The sequence below is a fragment of the Oncorhynchus tshawytscha genome, unplaced genomic scaffold (assembly GCF_018296145.1).
Source record: "Oncorhynchus tshawytscha isolate Ot180627B unplaced genomic scaffold, Otsh_v2.0 Un_contig_10537_pilon_pilon, whole genome shotgun sequence".
Taxonomy (NCBI): Eukaryota; Metazoa; Chordata; class Actinopteri; order Salmoniformes; family Salmonidae; genus Oncorhynchus; species Oncorhynchus tshawytscha.
The window spans coordinates 1-10000 of record NW_024607291.1 but is presented as its reverse complement, the minus strand read 5'-3'; the positions used below and the strand labels follow the sequence as shown (position 1 = coordinate 10000).

Here is a 10000-nt window from a genome sequence, read left to right as displayed (position 1 = left end):
CAGTTGACTCCAATGCTTCCACAGGGATGCTGGTCCATGTTGACAATGCTTCCACAGGGATGCTGGTCCCATGTTGACCCATTTCCACAGGGATGCTGGTCCCATGTTGACAATGCTTCCACAGGGATGCTGGTCCCATGTTGACTCCAATGCTTCCACAGGTGCTGGTCCCATGTTGACTAATGCTTCCACAGGGATGCTGGTCCATGTTGACTCCAATGCTTCCACAGGGATGCTGGTCCATGTTGACTCCAATGCTTCCACAGGGATGCTGGTCCCATGTTGACTCCAATGCTTCCACAGGGATGCTGGTCCCATGTTGACTCCAATGCTTCCACAGGGATGCTGGTCCCATGTTGACTCCAATGCTTCCAACAGTTGTGTCAAGTTGGCTGGATGTCCTTTGGGTGGTGGATCATTCTTGATACACACAGGAAAATGTTGAGCTTGGAAAAATCCAGCAGCGTTGCAGTTCCTGACACAAACCGGTGCACCTGGCGCCTACTACCATACCCTGTTCAAAGGCACTTAAATCATTTGTCTTGCCCATTCCCCTTTCTGAATGGCACACTTACACAATTCATGTCTCAATTGTCTCAAGGCTTAAAAATCCTTATTTAACCTGTCTCCTCCCCTTAATCTACATCGATTTGAAGTGGATTTAACAAGTGACATCAATAAGGGATCATATCTTTCACCTGGATTCACCTGGTCAGTCTATGTCATGGAAAGAGCAGGTGTTCCTAATGTTTTGTCCACAGTGTGTATAGGGAATAGGATGCTGTTTGGGACTGGTATGCTTAGCTAGCTCAACTGTGGAAGTGGAGGGGGAGATTACTATGGTCAAAATGACACCATAGTTACTATGGTCTTAATCCGTGCGCTCTGTACAGAATAGAGTTCCATTTGAGAGGCAGATGGTATGCTTAGCTAGCTCAACTGTGGAAGTGGAGGGGAGAGCAAAGCTACGGTCAAAATGACACCCTGTTACTACGGTCAAAATGACACCCTGTTACTACGGTCAAAATGACACCATAGTTACTACGGTCAAAATGACACCATAGTTACTATGGTCTTAATGACACGCTCTGTTACAGAATAGAGTTCCATTTGAGAGGCAGATGGTACACCTAGCTCAACTGTGGAAGTGGAGGAGAGCAAAGCTACGGTCAAAATGACACCCTGTTACTACGGTCAAAATGACACCCTAGTTACTACGGTCAAAATGACACCATAGTTACTACGGTCAAAATGACACCCTGTTACTTCAAAATGACACCCTGTTACTAGGCAAAATGACACCCTGTTACTACGGTCAAAATGACACCCAAGTTACTACGGTCAAAATGACACCCTAGTTACTACGGTCAAAATGACACCCTAGTTACTACGGTCAAAATGACACCATAGTTACTACGGTCAAAATGACACCATAGTTACTACGGTCAAAATGACACCCTAGTTACTACGGTCAAAATGACACCCTAGTTACTACGGTCAAAATGACACCATAGTTACTACGGTCAAAATGACACCATAGTTACTACGGTCAAAATGACACCATAGTTACTACGGTCAAAATGACACCATAGTTACTACGGTCAAAATGACACCATAGTTACTTTCAAAATGACACCATAGTTACTACGGTCAAAATGACACCATAGTTACTACGGTCAAAATGACACCATAGTTACTACGGTCAAAATGACACCATAGTTACTACGGTCAAAATGACACCATAGTTACTACGGTCAAAATGATACCATAGTTACTACTTAGTAGTAACGGTGTGAAATGAAAATCCTTTATGGATGATTTGAATGTAGCGATCTTTCAGTTTGTCCCTCCTGTCTCCCTGTAGGATGGACATGATGTACTGTCAGTCAGCTACTAAGTCAATAAGACACTTTCAGTCTGTCCCTCCTGTCTCCCTGTAGGATGGACATGATGTACTGTCAGTCAGCTACTAAGTCAATAAGACACTTTCAGTCTGTCCCTCCCCTCTCCCTGTAGGATGGACTGTCAGTCAGCTACTAAGTCAGTACTTTTGGCACCTGTGGGCACTGGTCAGAAGTATGGCTCTATATAGGAAATGGGGGCCATCTTGGAATACACAGCATCCCCTTTCTGTTTGGTCTGCTGCCAAATGCTCCCCAATCCAGTCTCCCACTGAACAGGTGTATTTTTCTGTGAGAGAGAGGCAGGCGGAGAGGGAGGGAGGGAGGGAGGGAGAGAGGGAGAGGGAGAGAGAGAGAGAGGAGGGAGAGAGAGAGGGAGGGAGAGAGAGAGAGAGAGAGGAGAGAGAGAGAGGGAGGAGAGAGAGAGAGAGAGGGAGGGAGGGAGAGAGGGAGAGTCTCTCTTTTCTGGTTGATTTTGTTTCCTTTTGGGGGCATTTTAGCATATTTTATTTACAAGTTGGTTTATAGACCACCAGACTCATGAGGTAAATAAATGACACCATTTTGTTGGCGCCAAGTCCATGACTGTTTCCATGTGTCTTAATAAGGGTGTGTGTCTGGCTCGCTCACCTCTCTCTCCTTTTCGCTCACCTCTCTCCTCTCGCCCTCTCCTCTTCCCCCTCCCTCCTCAGACCCGGTGAAGTCTGAAGGGTCGGGGATGAGTCCTCTGATGGAGCGAGAGAAAGACCCGGCGGGAGACGATAAGGAGTTGAGGAAGACTCTGTGTCCCTACGCCGCCATGGGGGAGTGTCGCTACGGACTTAACTGTGCCTATCTCCACGGCGACGTGTGTGACATGTGCGGTCTGCAGGTGCTCCACCCCTCCAACGACGCACAGCGATCAGAACACACCAAGGTAACGGTCCTGTCAACACACGCCCCTCCATCAGAACACACCTGTACCTGTCGACACACGCCCCTCCATCAGAACACACCTGTACCTGTCGACACACGCCCCTCCATCAGAACACACCTGTACCTGTCGACACACGCCCCTCCATCAGAACACACCTGTACCTGTCGACACACGCCCCTCCATCAGAACACACCTGTACCTGTCAACACACGCCCCTCCATCAGAACACACCTGTACCTGTCGACACACGCCCCTCCATCAGAACACACCTGTACCTGTCGACACACGCCCCTCCATCAGAACACACCTGTACCTGTCGACACACGCCCCTCCATCAGAACACACCTGTACCTGTCGACACACGCCCCTCCATCAGAACACACCTGTACCTGTCGACACACGCCCCTCCATCAGAACACACCTGTACCTGTCGACACACGCCCCTCCATCAGAACACACCTGTACCTGTCGACACACGCCCCTCCATCAGAACACACCTGTACCTGTCGACACACGCCCCTCCATCAGAACACACCTGTACCTGTCGACACACGCCCCTCCATCAGAACACACCTGTACCTGTCGACACACGCCCCTCCATCAGAACACACCTGTACCTGTCGACACACGCCCCTCCATCAGAACACACCTGTACCTGTCGACACACGCCCCTCCATCAGAACACACCTGTACCTGTCGACACACGCCCCTCCATCAGAACACACCTGTACCTGTCGACACACGCCCCTCCATCAGAACACACCTGTACCTGTCGACACACGCCCCTCCATCAGAACACACCTGTACCTGTCGACACACGCCCCTCCATCAGAACACACCTGTACCTGTCGACACACGCCCCTCCATCAGAACACACCTGTACCTGTCGACACACGCCCCTCCATCAGAACACACCTGTACCTGTCGACACACGCCCCTCCATCAGAACACACCAAGGTCAAATCAAGATACATTAATCCTAACGCCTCACAAATGCAACTCAGCTGTGTGGTACTTAGTCTCCTTGTTTTATATACTACGGTCTCCGTGTTTTATACACTACGGTCTCCGTGTTTTATACACTACGGTCTCCGTGTTTTATACACTACGGTCTCCGTGTTTTACTGTCAGATACTGTATTTATATACTACAAAGTATCTGTGTTCCAGAATTGAGACACTTAACCATTTCCAATGGCTTCATCATTGTTTTGTTATCTGCCCCGTGATGGTTTCTGGTGGTTAACTTGTTTTGGTTTCTCCTCAGGCTTCATAATGCATTATAGTGGTTAGCTATAAAGTATCTGTGTTCCATTATAGTGGTTAGCTATAACCATTTCCAATGGGCTTCATAATGCATTATAGTGGTTAGCTATACCTTTAGTACCCCCAGGCTTCATAATGCATTATAGTGGTTAGCTATACCTTTAGTTAGTACCCCCAGGCTTCATAATGCATTATAGTGGTTAGCTATACCTTTAGTACCCCCAGGCTTCATAATGCATTATAGTGGTTAGCTATACCTTTAGTACCCCCAGGCTTCATAATGCATTATAGTGGTTAGCTATACCTTTAGTACCCCCAGGCTTCATAATGCATTATAGTGGTTAGCTATACCTTTAGTACCCCCAGGCTTCATAATGCATTATAGTGGTTAGCTATACCTTTAGTACCCCCAGGCTTCATAATGCATTATAGTGGTTAGCTATACCTTTAGTACCCCCAGGCTTCATAATGCATTATAGTGGTTAGCTATACCTTTAGTACCCCCAGGCTTCATAATGCATTATAGTGGTTAGCTATACCTTTAGGCATACCCCCCCAGGCTTCATAATGCATTATAGTGGTTAGCTATACCTTTTAGTACCCCCTCCCCCAGGCTTCATAATGCATTATAGTGGTTAGCTATACCTTTAGGCATACCCCCCCCCCGGCTTAATAATGCATTATAGTGGTTAGCTATACCTTTGTTATTCCTCTTCAGGCTTGCATCGAGGCCCATGAGAAGGACATGGAGCTGTCGTTTGCCATCCAGCGCAGTAAGGACATGCAGTGTGGCGTGTGTATGGAGGTGGTGTTTGACAAGGCCAACCCCAGTGAGAGACGCTTCGGCATCCTGTCCAACTGCTGCCACTGCTACTGCCTCAAGTGCATCCGCAAGTGGAGGAGCGCCAAGACGTTCGAGAGCAAGATCATCAAGTAAGGAAGTAGTGTTTATTATCCCGAGGGGCAAGATCATCAAGTAAGGAAGTAGTGTTTATTATCCCTCGGGACAAGACCATCAAGTAAGGAAGTAGTGTTTATTATCCCGAGGGACAAGACCATCAAGTAAGGAAGTAGTGTTTATTATCCCTCGGGACAAGACCATCAAGTAAGGAAGTAGTGTTTATTATCCCGAGGGACAAGACCATCAAGTAAGGAAGTAGTGTTTATTATCCCGAGGGACAAGACCATCAAGTAAGGAAGTAGTTTTTATTATCCCTCGGGACAAGACCATCAAGTAAGGAAGTAGTTTTATTATCCCGAGGGACAAGACCATCAAGTAAGGAAGTAGTGTTTATTATCCCTCGGGACAAGACCATCAAGTAAGGAAGTAGTGTTTATTATCCCGAGGGACAAGACCATCAAGTAAGGAAGTAGTTTTTATTATCCCGAGGGACAAGACCATCAAGTAAGGAAGTAGTTTTTATTATCCCTCGGGACAAGACCATCAAGTAAGGAAGTAGTTTTTATTATCCCGAGGGACAAGACCATCAAGTAAGGAAGTAGTGTTTATTATCCCGAGGGACAAGACCATCAAGTAAGGAAGTAGTGTTTATTATCCCGAGGGACAAGACCATCAAGTAAGGAAGTAGTTTTTATTATCCCTCGGGACAAGACCATCAAGTAAGGAAGTAGTGTTTATTATCCCGAGGGACAAGACCATCAAGTAAGGAAGTAGTGTTTATTATCCCGAGGGACAAGACCATCAAGTAAGGAAGTAGTGTTTATTATCCCGAGGACAAGACCATCAAGTAAGGAAGTAGTTTTTATTATCCCTCGGGACAAGACCATCAAGTAAGGAAGTAGTTTTTATTATCCCGAGGGACAAGACCATCAAGTAAGGAAGTAGTGTTTATTATCCCTCGGGACAAGACCATCAAGTAAGGAAGTAGTGTTTATTATCCCTCGGGACAAGACCATCAAGTAAGGAAGTAGTGTTTATTATCCCGAGGGACAAGACCATCAAGTAAGGAAGTAGTGTTTATTATCCCGAGGGACAAGACCATCAAGTAAGGAAGTAGTGTTTATTATCCCTCGGGACAAGACCATCAAGTAAGGAAGTAGTGTTTATTATCCCGAGGACAAGACCATCAAGTAAGGAAGTAGTGTTTATTATCCCTCGGGACAAGACCATCAAGTAAGGAAGTAGTGTTTATTATCCCGAGGGACAAGACCATCAAGTAAGGAAGTAGTTTTTATTATCCCGAGGGACAAGACCATCAAGTAAGGAAGTAGTTTTATTATCCCTCGGGACAAGACCATCAAGTAAGGAAGTAGTTTTTATTATCCCGAGGGACAAGACCATCAAGTAAGGAAGTAGTGTTTATTATCCCGAGGGACAAGACCATCAAGTAAGGAAGTAGTGTTTATTATCCCGAGGGACAAGACCATCAAGTAAGGAAGTAGTTTTTATTATCCCTCGGGACAAGACCATCAAGTAAGGAAGTAGTGTTTATTATCCCGAGGGACAAGACCATCAAGTAAGGAAGTAGTGTTTATTATCCCGAGGGACAAGACCATCAAGTAAGGAAGTAGTTTTTATTATCCCGAGGGACAAGACCATCAAGTAAGGAAGTAGTTTTTATTATCCCGAGGGACAAGACCATCAAGTAAGGAAGTAGTTTTATTATCCCGAGGGACAATTAATTTTGCAGCACATAGTAAAAAATACAATGAACACATGACAATAAATATTGACCTAAAACCAAAGCAGTGTATGCTGCAGTATGTAGACAATACTACTACAGCTTATTGAGGTAGATGAGACGACCACTACAGCTTATTGAGGTAGATGAGACGACCACTACAGCTTATTGAGGTAGATGAGACGACCACTACAGCTTATTGAGGTAGATGAGACGACCACTACAGCTTATTGAGGTAGATGAGACGACCACTACAGCTTATTGAGGTAGATGAGACGACCACTACAGCTTATTGAGGTAGATGAGACGACCACTACAGCTTATTGAGGTAGATGAGACGACCACTACAGCTTATTGAGGTAGATGAGACGACCACTACAGCTTATTGAGGTAGATGAGACGACCACTACAGCTTATTGAGGTAGATGAGACGACCACTACAGCTTATTGAGGTAGATGAGACGACCACTACAGCTTATTGAGGTAGATGAGACGACCACTACAGCTTATTGAGGTAGATGAGACGACCACTACAGCTTATTGAGGTAGATGAGACGACCACTACAGCTTATTGAGGTAGATGAGACGACCACTACAGCTTATTGAGGTAGATGAGACGACCACTACAGCTTATTGAGGTAGATGAGACGACCACTACAGCTTATTGAGGTAGATGAGACGACCACTACAGCTTATTGAGGTAGATGAGACGACCACTACAGCTTATTGAGGTAGATGAGACGACCACTACAGCTTATTGAGGTAGATGAGACGACCACTACAGCTTATTGAGGTAGATGAGACGACCACTACAGCTTATTGAGGTAGATGAGACGACATCTGTTTAGAGTGTTGGGTCACGTTCAACTAAACCTCTCTCTCTCTTCCCAGGTCCTGTCCAGAGTGTCGGATAACGTCCAACTTCGTCATCCCCAGCGAGTACTGGGTGGAGGACAAGGAAGACAAGCAGAAACTGATACAGAAATACAAGGATGGCATGGGGTAAGATATGTACTGATGATAGGAGGGGGGGGTAAGATATGTACTGATGATAGGAGGGGGGTAAGATATGTACTGATGATAGGAGGGAGGGGTAAGATATGTACTGATGATAGGAGGGGGGTAAGATATGTACTGATGATAGGGGGATAGGGGGGTAAGATATGTACTGATGATAGGAGGGGGGTAAGATATGTACTGATGATAGGAGGGGGTAAGATATGTACTGATGATAGGAGGGGGGGTAAGATATGTACTGATGATAGGAGGGGGGGGTAAGATATGTACTGATGATAGGAGGGGGGGGTAAGATATGTACTGATGATAGGAGGGAGGGGGGGGGGAGTAAGATATGTACTGATGATAGGAGGGGGGGGGTAAGATATGTACTGATGATAGGAGGGAGGGGGTAAGATATGTACTGATGATAGGAGGGGGAGGGGGTAAGATATGTACTGATGATAGGAGGGAGGGGGGTAAGATATGTACTGATGATAGGAGGGGGGGGGGTAAGATATGTACTGATGATAGGAGGGGGGTAAGATATGTACTGATGATAGGAGGGGGGGGGGTAAGATATGTACTGATGATAGGAGGGAGGGGGTAAGATATGTACTGATGATAGGAGGGAGGGGGTAAGATATGTACTGATGATAGGAGGGAGGGGGAAGATATGTACTGATGATAGGAGGGAGGGGGGGTAAGATATGTACTGATGATAGGAGGGAGGGGGTAAGATATGTACTGATGATAGGAGGGAGGGGGGGGTAAGATATGTACTGATGATAGGAGGGAGGGGGGATAGGAGGGGGTAAGATATGTACTGATGATAGGAGGGGGGGGGTAAGATATGTACTGATGATAGGAGGGAGGGGGGTAAGATATGTACTGATGATAGGAGGGGGGGGGGGTAAGATATGTACTGATGATAGGAGGGAGGGGGTAAGATATGTACTGATGATAGGAGGGAGGGGGGGGTAAGATATGTACTGATGATAGGAGGGGGGGTAAGATATGTACTGATGATAGGAGGGGGGGGGGTAAGATATGTACTGATGATAGGAGGGGGGGTAAGATATGTACTGATGATAGGAGGGGGGGGGGGTAAGATATGTACTGATGATAGGAGGGGGGGGTAAGATATGTACTGATGATAGGAGGGGGGGTAAGATATGTACTGATGATAGGAGGGGGAAGATATGTACTGATGATAGGAGGGAGGGGGTAAGATATGTACTGATGATAGGAGGGAGGGGGTAAGATATGTACTGATGATAGGAGGGGGGGGTAAGATATGTACTGATAGATAGGAGGGGGGGGGGTAAGATATGTACTGATGATAGGAGGGGGGTAAGATATGTACTGATGATAGGAGGGGGGGGGTAAGATATGTACTGATGATAGGAGGGGGGTAAGATATGTACTGATGATAGGAGGGGGGGGGTAAGATATGTACTGATGATAGGAGGGGGGGGTAAGATATGTACTGATGATAGGAGGGGGGGGGTAAGATATGTACTGATGATAGGAGGGAGGGGGGAGGGGGTAAGATATGTACTGATGATAGGAGGGAGGGGGTAAGATATGTACTGATGATAGGAGGGGGGGGTAAGATATGTACTGATGATAGGGAGGGGGTAAGATATGTACTGATGATAGGAGGGGGGGGTAAGATATGTACTGATGATAGGAGGGGGTAAGATATGTACTGATGATAGGAGGGGGGGGGTAAGATATGTACTGATGATAGGAGGGGGGTAAGATATGTACTGATGATAGGAGGGGGGTAAGATATGTACTGATGATAGGAGGGGGGGTAAGATATGTACTGATGATAGGAGGGGGGGGTAAGATATGTACTGATGATAGGAGGGGGGGGTAAGATATGTACTGATGATAGGAGGGGGGGTAAGATATGTACTGATGATAGGAGGGGGGGGTAAGATATGTACTGATGATAGGAGGGGGGTAAGATATGTACTGATGATAGGAGGGGGGGTAAGATATGTACTGATGATAGGAGGGGGGGTAAGATATGTACTGATGATAGGAGGGGGGTAAGATATGTACTGATGATAGGAGGGGGGTAAGATATGTACTGATGATAGGAGGGGGGGTAAGATATGTACTGATGATAGGAGGAGGGGAGGGGGTAAGATATGTACTGATGAGGAGGGGGTAAGATATGTACTGATGATAGGAGGGGGGGTAAGATATGTACTGATGATAGGAGGAGGGGGTAAGATATGTACTGATGATAGGAGGAGGGTAAGATAT

General features: G+C 46.4%; 1 protein-coding gene across 1 annotated transcript in view; it reads left to right on the top strand.

Moving 5' to 3' along the window:
- Nucleotides 1-7726, top strand: part of LOC121842433 (probable E3 ubiquitin-protein ligase makorin-1) — a gene marked incomplete at its 3' end in the record, with an annotated part of 18846 nt that extends 11120 nt beyond the window's left edge. Inside the window, 3 exon segments of the mRNA XM_042312421.1 lie at nucleotides 2594-2817; nucleotides 4801-5015; nucleotides 7616-7726. Coding sequence (XP_042168355.1) covers nucleotides 2594-2817; nucleotides 4801-5015; nucleotides 7616-7726 — 550 coding nt within the window.
- Nucleotides 7727-10000: the final 2274 nt, after the last annotated feature.